General features: G+C 41.0%; 1 protein-coding gene across 6 annotated transcripts in view; it reads right to left on the reverse strand.

Annotated features, from left to right (window-relative positions):
* Positions 1–23,151, reverse strand: part of NAV2 (neuron navigator 2) — an 830,108-nt gene that overhangs the window by 10,975 nt on the left and 795,982 nt on the right. For all 6 annotated transcript variants that reach the window (XM_078684226.1, XM_078684230.1, XM_078684229.1 and 3 more), the window contains 8 exons: positions 21,982–22,079; positions 17,994–18,089; positions 14,464–14,632; positions 12,572–12,807; positions 10,292–10,446; positions 8,266–8,337; positions 5,042–5,238; positions 2,607–2,725 (listed from right to left, as the gene is read on the reverse strand). In XM_078684226.1, the coding sequence (XP_078540352.1) occupies positions 2,607–2,725; positions 5,042–5,238; positions 8,266–8,337; positions 10,292–10,446; positions 12,572–12,807; positions 14,464–14,632; positions 17,994–18,089; positions 21,982–22,079 (1,142 nt within the window). The remainder of the gene's footprint in view (positions 1–2,606; positions 2,726–5,041; positions 5,239–8,265; positions 8,338–10,291; positions 10,447–12,571; positions 12,808–14,463; positions 14,633–17,993; positions 18,090–21,981; positions 22,080–23,151) is intronic.

Genomic DNA, 23,151 nt, shown 5'->3' on the forward strand with positions numbered 1-23,151 from the left:
CTTGATCACATGACGCAGTACACAGGCCAAATCACCATTTTTAAAGTGCACGAGTGCATAATAAACATAGAAGACATACTATATGCGTGAATGCACAACTGATATTAACACAATTCAAGCAATTAACAGCACTGTAACAAGAGAATAATAAAATTCAATTCAGTACTCTTGTTGTTAAAATGTAGTGAACTTTGTGATTACTGTATAAATACATAACGTAAACCTCATTTCTTGCTATAGAGGGACCATTAGCGAGGTTGCTGGACACAAGAACGACTAGTCTGCATGTAGGGGGTCACCATATACACAACCATGCTAATACCCTAGTTTTTGTTCATGCAACTATATCAATGGCCAACTTAAACTCATTTTGCATAGAGGGGTATAACTTTTGCCCACTGTGGGCACACCTCACATTATTATCAACCGTTTGTTTAATATAAAACAACAATAAGATAAGATTTTAAAACACGTATAAAAATATATATATATATTCAAAATACTGTATATAAATAAGTTGGTTCAAAGATTTAAAAGCAATATATAAATATATGGTTTTGGTTCATAATGCCCATGTGGACAAGACCATCCTCTGTGCAAAGTAGCTAATGGTTTCAGTGCAAATTGGTTGATTGTGCATCTACACGCAATAAAGTGCAAATAACATGGATTAGCAAAAACAATTGTGCTAAAGAAAAAAAGTGATTAAAAAATGTGATCATAATGATCTACCTGATGGAAAATGTGGAGGATAAGGGAATTTAGTTAATCTAATGGTAAAATAGATGGTAAGTATTTGTTCAGTACAGGACTTAGAGACAAGAACCCCGTAGAGTGACACAGTTAGAGGTAAGTATGGCAGTCTTCACTCTTGTTGAGCCCATTGGGCATCTTACTGTCCAGTAAGATGATATAGCGGGTCTCAAGTTTACGAAGCAGGCCTTCCCTGTCGCCTCCCCTGCGTTGTGGTGGCACCCAATCAATAACAAAATAGGTAAGGCCCTGTGGATTCTTATCGTGGACCAATTCGAAATGTCTGGCCACAGGATATGTGGGGTCAGCATTGGTAATGGCCCTCAGATGTTGCAATATTCTTTTATGAACCTGGGGCCTGGTACTGCCCACATACCTGAGCCCACATGGACATTGCAAGACATAGACAGCAAATTCTGTTTTGCAGTTGAGCTTCTCTCTGATCTTAAGTGGGACTGGAGAGAAAGGTATTGTATACTCAGATCTGCTGCTGCCATTTTTGCAGGCCTTGCAAGTTGCACATTTTAAAAACCCTTTACTTCCTGCAAGCCATGTGCCAGTGGGTACCTCGGGGCTGCTGGAGACCAAACTCGTCTCCATGGACCTAGCTTTTCTATAAGTAATATTAGGCCTGACTGTCACCAAATTACCAATCACAGGGTCACTTCTTATGAGAAACCAATTGTTTTTTACTATATTGCGAATGGTTTTATGTTGGTTACTGAAAGTCATTATCAGTCTTGTTTCATTATTAGCCTCAGTATGACTGGTTTTACCTTTGGCTTCCGTTGTAGGCAACAAAAGCTCTCTCTCAACAGAGTTGGCCCTCTTTTGAGCAGAGTTGATGGATGAAGTGTGTATATATATATATATATATATATATATATATATATATATATATATATATATATATATATATATATAAGCAATAGGTGGTAGAGGCATACGTTGTAAAAGCATATGCGTTAAAAAAATGCAGGGTAGAAAATGTGATGTAACGGTATGCAAAGTATTTTCATGCGTTGTTCCGTCATACAACCCGGTCAGTGCCCCCCTTACAGGTAAACACCCAGTGCGACTATATCAGTCGGAATGCCCTAAAGCTGGCCCTGAGCGGACTTACACTGAGAATGCCTCACAATGGAGTTGAAGGACTTGGCACTAGTCTTGCAGCCTGGAAAGGCACACAAGTTTCTGATTCAGTAAGAATCCGAATTCGAGCTGAGGGATGGAGACAAGTCCATTACGGTAACTCAACTTAGGGGAGCTTGGGAAAGGAAAAGGGTGCATTAGTAGGAAAGAAGTGAAAGAAGGCTGGGGACTGGGGTAAGTCTGCTCCACAGCAGGAAGCAGAAGGTGGAAATACTAGGTAAACTGTCAATCTTGAACTGTGGGCTGTAAACAGCAACAACTTTTCATTGAAGTATGGATGAATCCAAATGTGAGCTACACCAGACGGCACACAAGCCATCTAAGCTTTCTAGCTTAGGTTTGTAGCGTGGAAGTTACCTAAGCTGCTAATATTCAGTCTGAGAGAGCGGCAGCGAGTCTCTCAAAACACTGTTACAATATAAGTGCTGCATTAACACACAACACTGCAGAGCACTGTGATGCTTAGTTAGTGAGATGAAGCTTTAATGACAGAACAGTCTCATCCTAACTGAGGTCTTGAACGGTAGTAACAAGGAAGCAGGTACTACCTCATTAGGTTTGCTGCATCCTTCATTCTCAGCCCCTGGTATGATGCAGAGAACTAAACAGTAAAGTATTTAAAGGCCCCCAAATACTTGCAAAGACATTTGACCCTTCACATCCATATGAAGCCACCCATTCCTCGTAGGCCAGCCGCTCACCTGCAGTCCTTCCCGCACAGCCTCCAGAAGATATGGAATGACTGAGTAGTTCCACAAATCTGTAAACCAGACCCTGGAGCCATCCACCTCTATTGGGCAGGAGAGGAAGAGACGAGGACCTGCAAAAACGAGAAAAACACGTATTAGTATGAACCGGGCCATGCCATCCATCTTTAAGTGGAAGTAAACTAACTTCAACATAGTCTACTTGGAACATGAGTGATGCTAGTGCTGATAATGCATTGCTTATTCCTGTTCTTCCCATGAGCGAGGATATCAGTGAGTACGTTAACAAACCATTAATGCACTTGTCTAACTACATCTATACTTGCTGGAAGTTAGAAAAACACTACTCCAATGCAACTTTAATCTATGAAAGAAATACACCTGTAAATTCACAAGAAAAGTCTGTCCCATTATTCGAATCCACCAGACTCAACGCTGAATTTAACAGAACATATCCTCAATGTAATTTACACGCTCTGTCTGTTGGAGCACAAAGGCGTATTACACCGGAAGCTGTGAAGCACTGACCTGTGCTAGCGGGTTTGGTCTAGTGGCTAAGTTGCTCTCAGAACTTGGGGAACAGAAATTCTGATCCCAGTTACAGTGCGTAACCAAAAAATTGCCAGACTCAAACTGCAGCGATATAATTTTAACTATATGTGCTAAGCAGATTGCCAACATATGCAATGCACTGTCATTGTATGGTCTCATTCATCTGATAGGGAGCCTACAAAAAGGTAAACTTAACCATTCCAGGACCTTTGATCTAATGCACTGATGCAAGTGCTCTATAGATGAATACAATGGAAATTACACACCCTGCTCATCGTGGGTTTTGCAGGTAAGTGTGGATGACCCTAGAGTAGGATCTGTGAGCCAACAAGGTCATCTTACCACAAATTTACCAGAGAGGGTTTCAGATCATTAAGGTCACTTGGACGAAGACATGTAACTGGCTACATTTAGCCTACTTCTCTGCTCAATATATCTTCTAGCCCAACCTTCTGACTCATCTCAAACTTCTTTCTACTACTCCTTCTAATGCACTACCCTATCTCTCATCCTATACATCTATCAATATATCCTCTACATCCACTCTCTCATTTATCCTAAACCACTACTATGATCGCCAAAATAACCCTTTCTAGACGCTCTCCTGCTCTACCCCTCCTTGCATCATCTGACACCTCTTTTTAATACACCGATCCCCTAAATCAAACCTTTCTAAACTCTCCCTTCTGACTCCTTCCCTCCAAAACTCCTTTTTACTCATCCAAATGCCTCTTCCTACTGTTAAGACCTAAAAAAAAAAAAATCCTTCACTCTTATCCCTCCACTATCCTTTTCAATCAAAATAAACAGACTAACATGTTCACTTCTCAAATTCCATATTCAACTATACTAATATACTGCCCAAATAACTGAATAACATATCTACTACTTAAATTACATATTTATACTATACTAATTTTCAACACTAATCCTTTATGAGTTCCGGAGTGGCGTGCTACTCGCCAGAAAAGCGCTTCAACACCCATCAGGGGTAACAAGTGCTATATGAATGCAAATCTTTCTTCCCCTTTTATCCATCCGCTATCCTTCTCACTCCAAGTAACAGACTAATATCCACCACTGAAATTACCTCATATTTCACCATATTAATTCACCACTAATCTTATATAGGCTTCCTGAATAGCATGCGTCAACAAGCGAGCGATAAATAAATACAAACCTTTGTCCTCCTCTATTTTTCTGCTATCATTCCAAATCCAAATAACTGACTAACCTATCCACCACTTAAAATGTACTTGCATGTTTCACTATACTAATTCAACACTAATCCTCTATGGGTCCCGGAGTAGCGTGCTACTCACCGAAAAAGCGCTTCGACACCTCGTCAAGGGTAATAAGCGCTATATAAATGCAATTACAATACAATACAATATGTAAGAACTGCAGAGCAGGAGCTCGATTAGAAAAAGCAAGTGCCTCTGCCCTGCACGCAGACACCGACCCAAAGCTCAGAAATCTCCCAGTTAATGTAATTTTGAATCTTCCTAGTAAAGTAATCCAAACTTACAGTGCACTACAACAACCAGTCCCTCTATTACTCAGAACTAATTTGTTTAAAACTGCGCTGATCAATCTTAAAAGTTGTACGTTATAAAAATCCTAACCACCTAAATGTGTTTTGATTACAGAAAGAAAAATACAATATTTACGGAACTTTTCTAAATGTTATGCTCTAGCGGTGTTCAAATAATACTTCTGAACTAAATGAAGATTTCCTTTACTGGTTATTTGCAGTTTCTAAAGTTTAGAGTGTAAAGCGTATTACCGGCACAGTTTCTTTCACAGGAACTAATGACTGTAGTATACAGCGTAAATGATGTGCATTTAAAAATATGACCGTGTTTGGGCAGTCTCACCGATGGTAACATCTGAGGAGCTGTGGGCCTCCAGGAACCTGTTGAGATGCTGCCATACTTTGGGAATCCATTCGATGATTTTGATCAGCTCAGCATTTCGCGTTCTACTTGTAATTTCCTTCTCAATGAGTTTTCTACGGAGGTAGCGGCCGAGGAAGCCCTTAACGGGTTCTGTGTGGTTGGCACACAGCACCCACCTGTAGGAGAAGCCACACCATCGCATATCAATTCTGTATTATCAAAGATATATCTCGTTACTTTATCAGAGCAGAAACTCAAAACTAACACAGCAGCATCACTTAAGAAATGGCAACGTTAATTGAAGCAAAGTCAAGTGCAATGGGTTTTGACTATACATGATGGTTGCAGGGGCAACCTAATGTTTCATGATAGAGGCACATGAATTCTTGGAATTGCAAAAAAATGAGGGGTAGATAATATGATGTAAAGGTATGCAAAGTATTTCCCTGCGTTGTTCCGTCATGCAACCTGGTCAGTGCCCTCCTTCCAGGTAAACACCCAGGGCAACCATACCAGTCACACCGCCCTAAAGCTGGCCCTGAGTGGACTTACACTGCGACTGCCTCACAATGGAGTTGAAGGACTTGGCACTAGTCTTGTAGCCAGGTAAGGCACACAAGTTTCTGATTCAGTAAGAATCCGAATTCCAGCTGAGGGATGGAGACGAGTCCATTACGGTAACTCAACTATGAGAAACACATGTGGTTATATTCCTCATAACACCTTCATTAGGATCACAAATGTACTAACAAACTCGTCTTCTGTCTCTTAGTTGAGTGAGATACATATATGTTTCTTTGGAGCAACACTTAGAATCAGAAAAAAAAAACACAAACACATTTTTTGTTGTTTTCATAAAATAGCATTGTTAACGAACAAAGATCAAATAAGACAATTTACCATTGTCTCAAAACATATTGCGATCATCAGAAACAGACCATTTAGTTATTGCCATAAAGGCACCCGCACGTGTGTAAAGTTAATACATGTTTTATAACCTCTTCTCTGTCTTTCTAGCCCCGTTTGTTATGGGTCATTTGATACATCAGACGCTATTTCCTAGGCCAGATCTCGAGTGCGGATAATTATGAAACATGCACAAACAGCTGAAGGATTACTAGAACTATGAAGCACTTCTAAGAGCGATGAAATACTTTTCCCTATCAGAAAATTTACCAGCATCCACAATTTCTACCTTGGGACCACGTATTTTCCAACAAAAACAGCTGCCTGCAACAGTGAACAAGATGGGTGTGTTAAGCGTTGAGTCCTTACCATGGACCTGTGCTGTAGCACTGCTGCTGGGAGTTCTAACCTCTTACCTTTTTATTCTAAGCATGAAAAATATTTTCTGCAAAAATGTGCTACCACTAGTGTATTTGTAATAATGTATTTGCGATGATGTACTACCACTGGTTCATTTGTAATAATGCACTGCCACAGGTGTATTTGTAATGATGTGCTACTCCGGTGCATTTGTAATAATGTACTACCACTGGTCTATTTGTAATAATGTAGTACCACTGGTGCACTTGCAATGATGTACTACCGCTAGTGTATTTGTAATGATGTAGTGCCACGGATGTATTTGCAATAATATACTACCACTGGTGCATTTGTAATGATGTACTACTCCGGTGCATTTGTAATGATGTACTACTCCGGTGCATTTGTAATAATGTACTACCACTGGAGTATTAGCAATGATTTAGTACCACTGATGTATTTGTAATAATGTACTACCACTGGTGTATTTGAAATAATGTACAGCCACAGGTGTATTTGTATTAATGTACATCCACTGTTATATTTGTAATGATGTGCTACTCCTGTGCATTTGTAATAATGTGCTACCACCGCTGTATCTGTAATAATGTACTAGCACTGTTGTATATGTAATGTCCTACCACCGTTTTATTTGAAATCATGTACTACCACTTGTGTATTTGAAATAATGTACTACCACTGGTGTATTTGAAATAATGTACTACCACTGGTGTATTTGAAATAATGTACTACCACTTGTGTATTTGAAATAATGTACTACCACTGGTGTATTTGAAATAATGTACTACCACTGGTGTATTTGAAATAATGTACTACCACTGGTGTATTTGAAATAATGCACTATCACTGGTGTATTTGAAATAATGCACTATCACTGGTGAATTTGAAATAATTCCACCGGTGTATTTGAAATAATGTACTACCACGGGTACATTTGTAATGATGTACTACCTCGGGTGCATCTGTAATGATGTACTACCACTGGTGCATTTGTAATGATGTACCACTGGTGCATCTGTAATGTTGTACTACCACTGGTGCATCTGTAATGATGTACTACCACTGGTGCATCTGTAATGTTGTACTACCACTGGTGCATCTGTAATGATGTACTACCACTGGTGCATCTGTAATGTTGTACTACCACTGGTGCATCTGTAATGATGTACTACCACTGGTGCATCTGTAATGATGTTCTGCCACAGGTGTATTTGTAATAATGTTCTACCACTGGTGTATTTGTAATAATGTAGTACCACTGGTGTACTTGTAATGATGTATTCGCACTGGTATATCTGTAATGTTGTACTACCACTGGTGTATTTGTAATAATGCACTACTTTTGTAATGTTGCACTACCACTGGTGCATTTTTAATGCTGCACTACCACTGGTGCATTTTTAATGTTGCATTACCACTGGTGTATCTGTAATGTTGCACTACCAGTGGTGCATTTGTAATGTTGCACTACCACATTTGTAATGTTGTACTACCACTGGTACATTTGTAATGATGTACTACCACGGATGTATTTGTAATGATGTATGACCACTGGTGTATTTGTAACAATATATTAGCACTGTTGTATTTGTAATGATGTACTACAACTGGTGCATTTGTTAAAATGAACTATCACTTGTGAACTGAACTCAGTTACCACATTTAACCCTGTGCTTTACTTAAAAGAAATAACTCAAAACCTCCGAATTTGTTTTAAGGTTACAGTAAAATAAAATAAGTTGGCCCTAGGTAACATAATTTTGGTATTAGTATATCTGATCAATACCAGTGTATTAGCATATCAGATGGAATGCACATGAACACACAAAATACAGCATTAACTTTTCTTTTAGATTACATAGCATGTTCAGGAAATGTACTGAGTTTTTCGGTGTATAATTGGGGAGCACACATACCTGAAATTGTGATGAAGTTGAAGGTTGGGTGTTGAGGACGTGGCTTGATTCATCGTACCGATAATATAGGGGCTGTGGGGAACAGAGACATCATTTCTATTAAACATTTTAAAATGAAATCAGAAATGAACCTCCAGCACTAGATTGTGTATTTCACCTAGATCTTTGGCTTCTTTTACCCCCAAAGTCTTTCCACCGTTTTTCTACTTTAGTAAAACTAGCATGTTACCTTTATCTCTAGCTTCACCTCCCCTGGCCTTTTCAGAATGCAACCATGGAATACTAGGAGGTTATCACTGAACGTCTACTGATTTTATAACCATCTTTTAAGCATTTGTGTAATGGCTTGTGGACAAGGAAATCTTCCAACCAAGGGGCAGACTGTCAAATGCACAACATCTGTATATGTCTAGAATGACAAAGGGGATTTTGAATAGGTAGCCATTTCATTTCCGCATCACTTGAACTACGTCCAGCTGGCTCATCGGGTTTAGCAATGCGTTATTATGAATGCATCACTGCAGATGTGCATTATTTACAAGGATGTATCCTCCGGGCATCACTCCTTCTCACACTTGAGTGGGTACACACACACACACACACACACACACACATATATCCCCCCATGCCCAGTTTGCACCGTGGACTTGCTCTAGTCGCCTTTGCCTTCAGAAGGACACTCAGCATAAATCTATGCTTGATTTTGACCAGCGCACTGACCCTCCCGCTATTAACTTGCACTACGGATAGCTGGTGTTACCATTACAGGCTGCCTGAAAAAATGTACAGTTGCCCCAAAATCACTGCAATAGTGCAAGAAAGGATAAATGAGTTGGCTTGTTTGGCTTGCTAAGCAAGTTGTTTACTGATACTATTTTATGGCCGATTCTGTACTTTAACTATAAATATGGGATAATTTTCAATCGTTTTTGTGAACGTTAAAATCAAATATATATATATATATATATATATATATATATATATATATATATATATATATATATATTTGTAAACAAAAATTAAAAATAGTTTTTTTTCCAACACATGACCAATACAGGGAGAAAAACTGATTGATATATCAATGCCCATCAGTTATATGTGCCAGAGATGCACAGAAATATTCAAATCAGGTCAATTTCTGGACTGCCCTAAATACTCTCAAAATTTGTTACACATTAAGATCTGGTTCTGAAACTTGGGTCCAAGTAAGAAAACATGCTCCCCGAGTCGGTTAATGCTTGGATCCACAAAGCTGTTCCAAACATACACCATTTTTTTTAATTAAGAATAAGATCCTCTGACTCGCTCACAAGTTTTATTACACCATTCCCTGTTTATTGAGCACTCCCTCAGATGGAATATGCATGTCTTGTACTCTCTCCGTGCTTCTGCTTTACAAATAAAAGCAACTCTTTTGAATTATACAACCTTTTCCTCGGATCTCTGTAGTTCTTCTCTGGAATCTCTAACCTGGTACTGTACTTCTGGAGATTAGGCCCTAAGAACTTGGACACGATACTCTACACAAAGAGCCAAAACAATGTGCTTCATTTTCCTACTCGTTCAGCCACTCCTGAAGCGTTCCAATATGTCTAAAATCTTGGCAATTCTTAATTCTCGATTCAAATGTGATATAGCAGTAATCCCAATACTAAAATATGGGTTTCTACATTTTGTTTTACTATGTTGGCTTCGATTTGCATTGCAATCTATTTTATTACCATCATGACAAACTATAGTGTCTTCAACGTACAATTATTATGTACATGCATGCAGTTCATATTTCACCTATACCTTTTTCATATGCATAGCGCAAAACTTTCAGATGTTTTGGAAAGACATAAAACAAGTAAAAATAAAACTACACTTTGTATTTTACTAAATAAAGAAAAAGTCCTCAATTTAAAAAAATGCAACAAATTAACATAAAAACCTTCCAAAATGATTATTTAGCATCATGACAAAATGGTAGGAAAGTAACATGTGGACACATATGTATAGAATATGACCTTAAATGCATCTTTACCATTTGTGATATTTGCAGCTCAAAAGTCCATTGAAAATCTCCCCCAACGAGCTGATATGATGTAAATTGTCGAGAATGATGATGAGCGGCATATCTACGGCATTATGTTCACTGTTACACTGATCAGCAAGGTTGGACAGGTACTGGCGTAGCTCCTGGAAAACAAAGACATGCATTTATTAACACACACACACACACACACACACACACACACACACACACACACACACACACACTGATTTAGCAAAACCCAAGATCTGGCCTGTTCAGATTATGATTTTTTAAGGTTTTGTAGATTGTTTGAGGAGTAAGGACACCAACACCAAAATGATAACACAGAAAAATCCACCAAATGTTGTCCCCCCTTTGGAAGGTCAAGCAACCCTTAGTACCTTGGAAATGCTTCATAGTTTTGGAGCGGGATCATAAAGGCTCCTTATGTTCTGGTCTTGAAGAACAGAATTGTTCTTCAAGAAAAGATGCAGGAAGTATTATGGTAGCCTAATAGTGAAACTTAAACTTCAAGAAAGTTGGTAAAGAGATGACGAAAGGCTAGTGGTTAAGAATACCTTGTTCTGAATGTGGTAGGCAATTAGGAGCCAACAGAGTTTTGTAAAACTGAGGAAGTGTGGTTGCTGCGTTTTGCCATGGGCACCAGGTATGAAGTCGCCTTCTTTATCAGCAATGAATGCCAGATACTCTATACGGACATAAATTAGCAGAAACTATTCCTATGCTGTATCTTTCCCTTCAGCGATTCACATCGGACTACCATACAAAATAGGCCTTGATCTCATACTGCTTAGAGAAGATCAATGCGTTTTACAATGATATTCTGATGAACCATATGGAAGGAAAAGATTTATCGTACGATTTCTAGACAGAAAATCATGTGTGATGCAGCGTTCCCACACACAATCAGATAGAAATGATCATCAATTAAGAACCCATTTTCAAGCCATTTGAAGCCATTCACCAAGACTATGGCAATATCCATAAACAAGGACCACATACTCTCTGTCCAATGATCATTTCAATTGGTGTACACTTAATGGAGCTAATGTTCGTATAGTCTACTTAGGGCATTTGTTTTCCATTTCATATTGGCGACTTGCATGGCGTTACTAAGATGGCGATAAACCTGTTCATCAAACAGAGAATCGCCATCAGTGGTCTAATCATAATGGAACAGAGGTTGCCTGGACATACTGTGGACATAAACGTTTCTAGGCATTTTGAAGATACAACTCTGAGATGGACATGAGACAACACGTGATGCAACACTAGTTGTCCAAGAAATGTGCGGACGGGAGATCATCTACATGTTACTTCAGGATCTTGAAATGGACAGAAAGGATATTACATTCATGTTATTTCATAACCCTGAAAACATCTACTTATTTTCTCATGACCTTGAAACTCAAGGAAATGCGATCAACTACATAATATTTCATGACCTTGAAAAGCCTGGAAAAACGAGAACATCTATAAACTACGTATTACTTGATTACCTTGAAATGCACAGAGAGGAGAGGACTTGCAAATTATTATTATTTCAGGATCTCAAATGCACAGAAAGGCGGTTATCTATTGTTCAAGGACTGTGAAGTCTGAAACGGTATGTGTCACCAAGTGGTCGACCAGAGCTCTTCAATTTGGAGACAAGATTGTTGAAATTCAAGTACTCTTCCCTCTTTGGCAATAACTGGCGTAGACTTTCCCGGGTCTACTACAGACTGATAACATATTTATGGCAAAGTTTTTTGAGCCCAAGATTAGCATTCTTTCTTAATTATCTCTGCATTCTGGCATCAGTGTCTACAAAGATTAATGACAAATACCATTTATATGTCCACTTTCCCAAAAAGCAAGGGTGATTTATTTATGTCCCCATTTAAAGTGTCTATTTGATGGCTCAAGTCTCTTTTGCCACACATGTATTATCCAAGCTCCAAGTCAGCGCAGTATCATTTTATATTTTTTTTATACTTATGGCAGGCATGCATTAATTCTCAAAGCATATACAAAACCTACCAGAACTACAGATTGAGTACCGGGTTGAGTAATCCAAAAAAACACAAATATGCACCTCTCATCAAGCTCATGGCCGAGTCTTTGGGGGTTGGACCATGATGTCCTTTAGCACTATGAACTGACTGTCACTGAACTCATCCTGCTTCAGCCTTTCATGATGGTGCTCAGAAAACTGCTGTTTGGCAGAGTGAGTTCTCTGTACAAACAAAATAAAAATACCAATAAAAGAAAACTTTTTTGTCTTACCTTGCTAGATTTATGGTCCACATTAAAGGTAGCAATGGCACCATCGGCCCTTTCCCTTCCTTCCTTCACCACCATATATTCAGATAATCGATTCGCCAGGTATGTTTTTCCAGTGCCGCTCGGCCCCGACAAGATTATCCGCCTGTGCTCCGTTAGGAGAGAGACGTATCGCTGCAGTATCGGTTTTGGTATAAGAGTCTCAAACACAAGTGAATCCAAGCAGTTTTCAGCAAGCCCTGTACGGAAAAAAATAATTGAGACATTAGCAACCAAGATGTAGTATTATCGACCAATTCAAACAATTCTATGACCCAGAGAAAAACTTCCATTTACTAAAAATGAATAGTGAGTGGGGGAAGCATTAGTTTGTCCTAGAGTCGCAAGCCCCCCTCAGCCAGAATAATGGTCTTACTTAAGACCCATAATTTCAAAATAATGCACATACTTTCAAATGCTAAATTTTACAGCAACTGGTTTATTAGAAACATTGCTATTATACTTTAGGGAATAGCCCATTTTTAAATGCCTGAAATGCCCTACAGCTTAGCAATCCCCAGGCCTCTGGATTGTAAACTTAGTAGTCAGTAATTTCCCCGAGTTGAAAAATCAAGATTGATAACATAGCAATTCCCAACTATACATGCCTTCAATAGAAGAGTCCAGCTTTCTTCAAGCAAAGGTTCTGTTTGTTTATCCCGCCCCCTCACCTCAGAAAAGAGAACACAAATCTGGACAAGGGCAAACTTGAGGCTTGTAGAGTAAAAACAAATTCTCATCTTAAACTAAGTGAGAACTGAGCACAGCAGGTAGGGCCTTTTAATGAGCACGCTTTGAATCTAACATTCATGAGCGATCAATAGGCTGCTCTAGCAACAACACATCCATTGACCAAAATCTCATTTACTCCACAAGCAGAATTGGTCAACAGAAACACAAACGTTTAGGAGATAAAGTCACTCACCTCGCTACATCCGATAAAAAGGAAACCGTAAGCAGAGCAACCACAATGCGTGTGTTTGATTACTGCAGTGAGCTAGTAACCATACTGCAGAAATTAGCTGACTAGTGAGGTGTCGCCCAAAGCCAGGTTGCTCGCCTTGGCCGCATATCCTACAACCAGGAACCTACAGCATCACTACAATCAACCCTAAATAACCACCCTGGATTCAAGACACATATCTGCCATCTGTTCCCAAAAACCACAGAGTCCACGATTCCAGGCTGGCACTACAATTGGAGCGCCGATGCAGAACCACTTACAACTGGACCTGGAAACCATTATCAGACTAACATTCCTTCAAAAGGGCCTTCAACATTTGTTTACACCCTGATGTCATTGCTTCAAGCTCACTGCTTCTTACGAGCCATAAAGATGAAACTCTGCTGCATTGACTGCAGTGACTTATCTCCTCAATCTCAGACATGTTATCGTCCTTGCTTCTTTACAGTGCAGAGATGCTACTCGCAGTGCAACAGAAACAAGTGCATAAGATGACTCCTAGACTTAGCCATATTTGGTGCTGAGTGAAAAGACACATTACACTGTTACTTAATCTATTTCAAAATCTGAGGTACATTGGTGCTCCAGAAGGAGGGGGTTTACCTTACTGTGAGAGCCTGCTTATGTTTTTACCCTTGGTGAGAAGATAAAGTTACTGTTTTGCTTGGACATGCGCCTCCACTCATCTTTCATAACAAAATACCGAGCTGGTTCTCAGACTAGTAGAGTCTTTGTTTGCTGCCACACTTGCCTGTGGCTGGAGAGAGTGCATGGTCTTAAATTGCACAACATCACTGCAACCCATAGCTTGAGGTCACAGACAGGATAACCAGCTTTGTTTAGATGTCGCGGCCAGGCTGAGTCTACGTACTTGGGTTTCACATCACATTACCTTTGACAGACACTGCGATGGTGTTGTTGTCTCCAACGAGATACCCACAAGGCAGCAGCTCCGGGGTCTCGGTGCTGTTTGTGCGCTTGATGTCTCCAATGCAGTATCCCAGAACGCTGTCGGTGTTCAACCCCAACTGGCTCACTTGATCGACGTGAACGATGTATTCCTAAAGGTGCAAAGGTGCAATCTCAGTTCTCCATAGCCATATTAGCAATATTTGTTCCGCTTCAATCTCTGCTCGACAAAACTGGCAAGCAGCGCCAATGCAACAAATAACATGACATAGCAAGGTTTGCATGTTTTTGAGTAGTGAAAAGTATTCCTATTTGCCAGCATTCCTAGTATTAGTTACAAATCTGATTTCTAAAGCAGCTGAAATGTCAACGCTGTCAGCAACTCTAACTTCAGTCGCGAAACAAAATGGCTGACATGACAGGTTAACAACAGAAGCACTGGGCTGGTACACGGAGAGTCACACAAAAGAATTTACAATAACAATAAATTGTACATGCAAAAATGTAATCAGATATGTATAGTATCGTAAAATGTTTAAATGAGCAGCAAGTATTACAGAGCTAAGTACTGTGACACTCAAAAGCCAAAGTCTCCTTTAAAATCAGAATTTTGGGGAGTTTTGCCATTTTTTTTATATACTGTAGTCCGAACTACTCTACATTTTGTAATTAATAGTGTATTCTATATGTTTTTCATCCTACAACATTAATAATTTACAGAATGTTCTCTTTGTATTGTGGGGGTTGGGGGTGAAACCAGACCCCCTGAAGACTTGGCTTTTAAACCTCCCTGTGTGTGAGCATTCCTTCAGATTATTTTTTCCCCATGAAGCTCGGCGGTGCCTGTTGTGCTGCAGGAAGACACAGTAGGGAAGTAGGCAGCCAGGAGCAGACAACTTAAGATGGTTGGTAGGAATAAAAGTTGAGTTTCGAGTGAGAGGGGCCAAGCAAGGGTAGTATCTAGTTGCTTTCGCCACTAACTGGAGTGCCTGGACCACAGCACACCGAATCCTGCACAAGTCAGATGTCTTGAGTGATTGTATCTATTTTATTTTATGCTTAAATAGCGCATAGAAGGCCTCAAAAATTGGTATTCTAGTGCTTTCAACACAAGCAAGGAGAACTCCTGACTGACCCAAAAGCGTACTGGACCGGGCACTTCTGGTGTCAAGAGACGTCCGGGAAGTGCCTCTCCGCAGAAGAACATTATTTCTACCCTCAAGTTCAATTATCACTGTTTTCATTTCATCGTTTAATGTAAAATGCACTTTGAGGTCATTGTTCTTATAACTACCTTTATTTTCTATAGACGCAATGGTATTGGTGTTTGAACACAACAGTAAGGACGGCATGTGTTGGCCACCGACGAATGAGTTGTACTGCTGTAAAGACTGAGGTCTGGCAGATCTTACAACTAAAAAGTGCATTTAATCCTAATGGCAAATCTAGGTGGCTTTAATGAAATGACCGTCTCCAGGCATGTTGGGCAGATGGGGTCGTGGTTGAGTGACGTGGGGTCGAATATTAACAACAAAGAGTTAAAATCACAGTGAAACACAGAGGTCAGAAAACAGTGTGTTAGTATGAATAGTGTGTGTCTTAATAAATGAAACAGAATGTGAAAGAGGATTCACAGAGCCGTGACAAGGAGCAGGTATTAGGCATTAAAGTAAAACAGACATGCTATCGTGTTTGCAGTAAAACAGACATGCTGTCGTGTTTGCAGTAAACAGACATGCTATCGTGTTTGGAGTAAAACAGACATGCTGTCGTGTTTGGAGTAAAACAGACATGCTGTTGTGTTTGCAGTAAAACAGACATGCTGTCGTGTTTGCAGTAAAACAAACATGCTGTCGTGTTTGCAGTAAACAGACATGCTACCGTGTTTGCAGTAAACAGACATGCTACCGTGTTTGCAGTAAACAGACATGCTACCGTGTTTGCATTAAAACAGACATGCTGTCGTGTTTGCAGTAAAACAGACATGCTACCGTGTTTGCAGTAAACAGACATGCTACCGTGTTTGCATTAAAACAGACATGCTGTCGTGTTTGCATTAAAACAGACATGCTATCGTGTTTGCAGTAAACAGACATGCTATCGTGTTTGGAGTAAAACAGACATGCTATCGTGTTTGGAGTAAAACAGACATGCCGTCGTGTTTGCAGTAAACAGACATGCTGTCGTGTTTGCAGTAAACAGACATGCTATCGTGTTTGCAGTAAACAGACATGCTATCGCGTTTGGAGTAAAACAGACATGCTATCGTGTTTGGAGTAAACAGACATGCTATCGTGTTTGCAGTAAAACAGACATGCTATCGTGTTTGGAGTAAAACAGGCATGCTGTTGTGTTTGGAGTAAAACAGGCATGCTGTCGTGTTTGGAGTAAAACAGGCATGCTGTCGTGTTTGGAGTAAAACAGGCATGCTGTCGTGTTTGCAGTAAACAGACATGCTGTCGTGTTTGCAGTAAACAGACATGCTATCGTGTTTGCAGTAAACAGACATGCTATCGTGTTTGCAGTAAACAGACATGCTATCGTGTTTGGAGTAAAACAGACATGCTATCGTGTTTGGAGTAAAACAGACATGCTATTGTGTTTGCAGTAAAACGGACATGCTATCGTGTTTGCAGTAAACAGACATGCTATCGTGTTTGCAGTAAAACAGACATGCTGTCGTGTTTGCAGTAAAACAGACATGCTATCGTGTTTGCAGTAAAACAGACATGCTATCGTGTTTGCAGTAAAACAGGCATGCTGTCGTGTTTGCAGTAAACAGACATGCTGTCGTGTTTGCAGTAAACAGACATGCTGTCGTGTTTGCAGTAAACAGACATGCTATCGTGTTTGCAGTAAACAGACATGCTATCGTGTTTGCAGTAAAACAGACATGCTATCGTGTTTGCAGTAAAACAGGCATGCTGTCGTGTTTGCAGTAAACAGACATGCTGTCGTGTTTGCAGTAAACAGACATGCTGTCGTGTTTGCAGTAAACAGACATGCTATCGTGTTTGCAGTAAAACAGACATGCTATCGTGTTTGCAGTAAACAGACATGCTATCGTGTTTGGAGTAAAACAGACATGCTATCGTGTTTGCAGTAAAACAGACATGCTATCGTGTTTGCAGTAAAACAGACATGCTATCGTGTTTGCAGTAAAACAGACATGCTGTCGTGTTTGCAGTAAAACAGACATGCTGTCGTGTGTGCAGTAAAACAGACATGCTATCGTGTTTGGAGTAAAACAGGCATGCTGTCGTGTTTGGAGTAAAACAGGCATGCTGTCGTGTTTGCAGTAAACAGACATGCTGTCGTGTTTGCAGTAAAAACAGACATGCTGTTTGCATGTCCACAGCGCTGAGAAGCAGCATTCCGTGTGCCTCGCAGTACAGCATAAACAAATGAAGCGGGCCACTCGGACCGGGGCATATTTGGTGCTGATAGAAAAGACATTCAATCAATTCCAAGCTTTCAGTCTCCTCCAAATACCCCCTCCCCGACGTCACTCACCTTAAATAAGCGCCTGACCACACCGTCCAGCACGTCCCACTTGGTCTTTCCGCTCACACCGATGCAGCCAATGAGGAATGAGCGTGGCCGGGAGTCCTGGGGGGAGAGACAGAGACGGATGAAGCAGGGACGGATAAGTAATGCACACAAGCAATGTACAGGAAGCTCATTACATGGATGGCAAACACGACCCGGCTCAGTCACCAGACCATGTGCGACAAAAATGCAGCAGGACGCTATAAAACAGGGGTAACGTTCACTCCGAGTAAAGGTTCTGCTTTCATGAACCGCGGAAGGATGCACGGCTGAGCTGGCTCTGCTGGGATTCGAACTCGTGACCCGCGAGTGGCGGCAGATCGAGCCAGCTTGGGGGCAGGTAATACCGTCTCCCCAAAATCAATGTGAAGAAAATGACAAGGCCTCAAACGTTACTTTCCTAAAGAACACTCCACGCTTAGTTGAAGACAGGCACATTTATTCAGCCCCAGCAGTAACTCAGCAGCGATGGACAGACACCGCCAGCTCACTGCGAAGTCCCTTCAAACTCCCACTCCGACTCCCCGAACATTCTACATTTTATCTATGGGTCACTATTCTACTACTACGTTTCACTAGTGCACATTCTATCAACGTGTCACTACACTACTACTACGTTTCCCTAGTGCACATTCTATCTATGTGCCACTACTCTACAACTACGTTTCTCTATACTATACTTCATTATATCTAGGTGACACCATTCGGATTCTATTGCTTACCTCACCACAGTTACCCGTTATTTGTCAAGCAAAGTCCGTCCTCAGACATGCGCAAACGTTATGGTGTGCTGCCACAAGGGGGCAGCGCAGCACGACTGATACACTCGCGCACAAATACATTTGGAACAGATTCACGGAAAAAGAGAATCTCCGTTATATTGCAACTTATTTCATGAACCTTTAAGAGTGTTTTCTCTATAAATATCTTTATTTAATGCATGTAAATGATATGTGTCTGGAAATTGCACGGTTTCAGGTTATACATTAACGAAGTTCTTAACACCATTTAAAAAAAAGCTCAGCATATATATATATATATATATATATATATATATATATATATTTATATATATTAACTTGATGACCTTACACAAACACACACATACATATCTATAAAAATATATATATATATATATATAGATCGCTAGGCTAGAGATATATATAGATAGAGAGATATAGTTAGTTAGAGAGATATAGATGGATCGATAGAGATATATAGATGGATCGATACATATAGATAGATCGATACATTGATAGATCGATCGCTAGATATAGATAGAGAGATCGCTTGAGAGATAGCGATAGATCGATGGATATAGAGAGATATAGTGAGATCGATTGCAAGAGCTATAGATAGATCGCTATAGACAGAACAATAGCTATAGATAGAACAGTGGATATAGATAGAACGACGAATAGAAAGAGATAGATAGAAATAGAGAGATTGATCGATCGCTAGAGAGATCGATAGATCTAGAGAGATATAGACAGATCGATAGATATAGACAGACAGATCAAGAGATATAAAGAGATCAATAGCTATAGCAAGATCAATAGCTATAGCGAGATCAATAGCTATAGCGAGATCAATAGCTATAGAGATTGATCGATAGAGATATCGAGAGAGAGAGAGATCGGTAGAGAGATAGATCGGTAGAGAGATAGATCGGTAGAGAGATAGATCGGTAGAGAGAAGGAGCTAGATAGATAGCTAGACAGATAGATAGACAGATAGATGTTACGTTTTTTCGGTCGACTGTACAGACTTCTGAGGGCCTGATTTGCAGATTTTGAGTAAAATCAATGTCCAATTATGAATCGTTTTGAAGTCGGCACGCTGCGTTGTTTGAGCAGTGTCTTTAATCATTCTGGCAATGGTCATTGGGTGCTTAGAAACTAAAATGGAATGAATATTATTTTAGGCGCTAACGAAGGAACACATTTGTAGCTGGGAACAGGCTTCACTGAAAGATGATTGTCAGGCATCACTTATGCCAACCATGCAGCGTGGATCAAGGTGAAATACGCTTATAGTTGGTTAATCGTTACTTGGATGAGGACAAGTCACCACATGCAGGGCACAAGTCGTAAAAAAAAGAAGTGGGGGGACGCTGTCACCGGAAGTGACGTCACGACAGGAAGTGCCGCCACGAAAGGTGCCGAGCTCCTCGTCCCAGAGAGGCCAAAGAATGAAGTCCAGCTGTTTGGCAGGGGGGACGGTGTCCCCCCCAGTAAAATAAGTGGGGGGACGCCGTCCACCCGTGTGGTACCCCGACTCGACCACATGTAACCCCAGTACGGGTTTACATACAAACTGAGGGTGAAAAGATAAGGGGCACTAGGGCTATCTGGTACAATGACCGCATGCCATGGATCTTCCATCCATTTCACACATTGACTCCTGTTGTTGCACACCAGGTAAGATAATTCAATGCAGAGATCTGGTTGGAACCTTCTACGCACTAGCTCGAATGATACGGGGCTGAAACAGCCTTTCATCTTTCATTTTTTTAATGCCAAGAAGCAATTCAGTGAGTGATGCGCGCAATATAAAGTGTCAGACGTTAATGTAAACATGAATTCACAGGAAATCTATCAGGCAGTTATCAAGCGAAAAAATTATAAGGCAGAGACAAAAGATTGTACTATTTAAATCGCAGACCTACTGAAGTGATAAAAAAACTAAACCAGTCACAGAGATTGAAAAAAAAACAAAAAAAACTCTGCTCCCTTCCTTCCCAAAAAAACAGTGCATGCAGAATGCACTGCAAGCATAGAACTAATATCTGCAATTGAATGCCATTTCATAGGGACGTAACTAACTCCACTAAAGTGGAAGTGAATGGGGTTCACTGAGAAAGAGGGTGGGGGACTGAGGATGGTCTGGGGGTGAGAGGGAAGAGATACAAGAGGTGCACAGTAGAGGTGGGTGAGCAACTGAAGGCTCGAGCCAAATCCAGGTGCTCTGGCACCCTCAAGCCTAAAAGGAGCCGAGCATTCAAGTGGCTTCAGCCCATCACCCCCGCTCCAACCTGATGCACAAGAATGAAAGACAAAGCGTTAACCTTTGACGTGGAATAGGAACCAGAGCTACCCATCTAGAGGCTGAACTGCACACTGTCCAACTAGAAAAACAGGGTTCACTCCCGGCTTCCCACGTTGACCCAATTGTGTGATCGTAGGCAAATAATTTATGTAATAGTGCCTCGTTTTTCTTCATTATTGCACAAGTCCTGTGAAATAGGTGAGTTCAGGATGTGTGCTACACTAAAAACTTTGTGCTTGAGTTAACAATCTAGGCCACATAACCGGTAAGCATAACAATGGACTTGCCTCCTATTTTACCATTAGCATTGTCATCCAGGCGTGAGTAAGGTGGGGGAAGGGAGCTCGAATGTTTCTCAGTTGATGTTTAAAAACTTTTCATAATTGCCTCGCAAAGCAGTGATATAAGCGGATGTATGAAGGAGAACCCAACTTTTTGAATTTATTATATTTTACATGAAGTTTGTTGGACAAAGTACAAGTCAATCATTTTCCTGGCTCGGCCTGTGCACAGGGCATTAGAGCCATGCCAGGAGGTTGGCTGGGCTCTCGTTAATTTGTTGACTCGCTCACCTCTGCCTCTTGGGTGGCAGGAGACGGCTGTGCGGAAGGACAGGTTGGGGATAGCTTTGGGTATCAGAGGTGGCCTAAAGCTGGGGGAGTGTGGTTGAACCAGTGTAAATAAGGGGCACAGGTGGAGTGGGTTAATTTAGCAGCCTAAAGCTGGCAGGGAAGGGGTTGAATCAGTGTAAGGGGCACAAGTGGAATGGGCTAGGTTTGGTAATCTTGAGTAATATTGAGTTAGAGGTAGATTTAGGAGCCTAAAGCTGGAGGGAAAGGGGTTGACCCAGTGTAGGAGCACTGGTGGAGTGGGTTAGTTTTTGTAATATTGAGTTTCCACCTACCTCCCTCCATCTCATCTCCTCCTGCAGGCTGACAATGATCTTGACGTGGCGGCCTTCTTTCCGCAGGGCGCCGTCCCCGGCGTCGTCCAGCAGCATGTCTGTGAATGAAAAGAACACAACATCCGCCTTTTAGTGACTCCTGGGCATTCTTCATTGACAGCCAAGCTTCTTGGGTTACTCAAAGGTATGTGATGAAGCTCCAGAATGGGGCAGCTTCGGTATCCGCCCCAGAGGCACAATCTGAGCCGAAACAAAGTCTCTGAGAACAGCCCCGCAAACTCTCGCTCCCACGCAACGCTTTCAAATAAAATGCACATCCAACTCACTACACCTACAAGTGCAAACAGCTGGTCATTTATTAAACTGCCAAAGACAGACTGGCTGAAAAATATTGTTTACTTTTGTCAAATCAGGATATAAACATTCAACCAGACTCCATGAATGGGCACTTAGTGGGTAGAACCGACCACTTTAGCACACTTCCATTTAAGATGGGGTGTCAAACAAGTGGCACAGCGAACAATGATGGAGCCCCTGCAGAATGTGAGAGCGGACCCCAAGACTCCCATATCTCACAGATATTCATTGGTCATGGGTAGATTGGGCTCCCCCTGAATGACCAGGGTCCCTCCTGCGCCACAGAGGAAGCGGGGGCCTGCGCCAGGTCACTGTCAGTGAGACCCCTTAGGTTTCCCAGTTGACCCCAGTGATGTTTCATTTTTAGCTTGGGTCTCTTATGACCCTGCTTAGGTACCAGGGACTATGCAGGTGATTACGTCATTGTGTCTGCTTGCTCTGACTTCAGTAGAGCTTTTCTATGGTAGAGCACAGCCTACAATGGTGTGGGAGAAAGACTGATAAACTGTCACCAAAACAGAGGTTATGCTGCTTGGTTCCAGTCTTACCAAAGGATTCCTCTGCCTGCCAAACCTGCCCAACGTCCTACAATACTTCTTGTCTTTTACAAAAAAAGGCGATAAACATGGTTATGAGCTATGAGGCAGGCTACCTAACTATGAGGTCACATAATGGAAATACAGCCCAAGGCCGTCGTACCAAGATCACACATTTACTGTGAGAATTGTTCTCCGCTGTTGCCAATAAACACAGAAGGAGGCATTCAAATTCTAAACTGGAAGACAGAGACTCAACACGTGCAGGCCTTCCTTA

The sequence above is a fragment of the Lissotriton helveticus genome, chromosome 3_2 (genome assembly GCF_964261635.1).
Source record: "Lissotriton helveticus chromosome 3_2, aLisHel1.1, whole genome shotgun sequence".
Taxonomy (NCBI): Eukaryota; Metazoa; Chordata; class Amphibia; order Caudata; family Salamandridae; genus Lissotriton; species Lissotriton helveticus.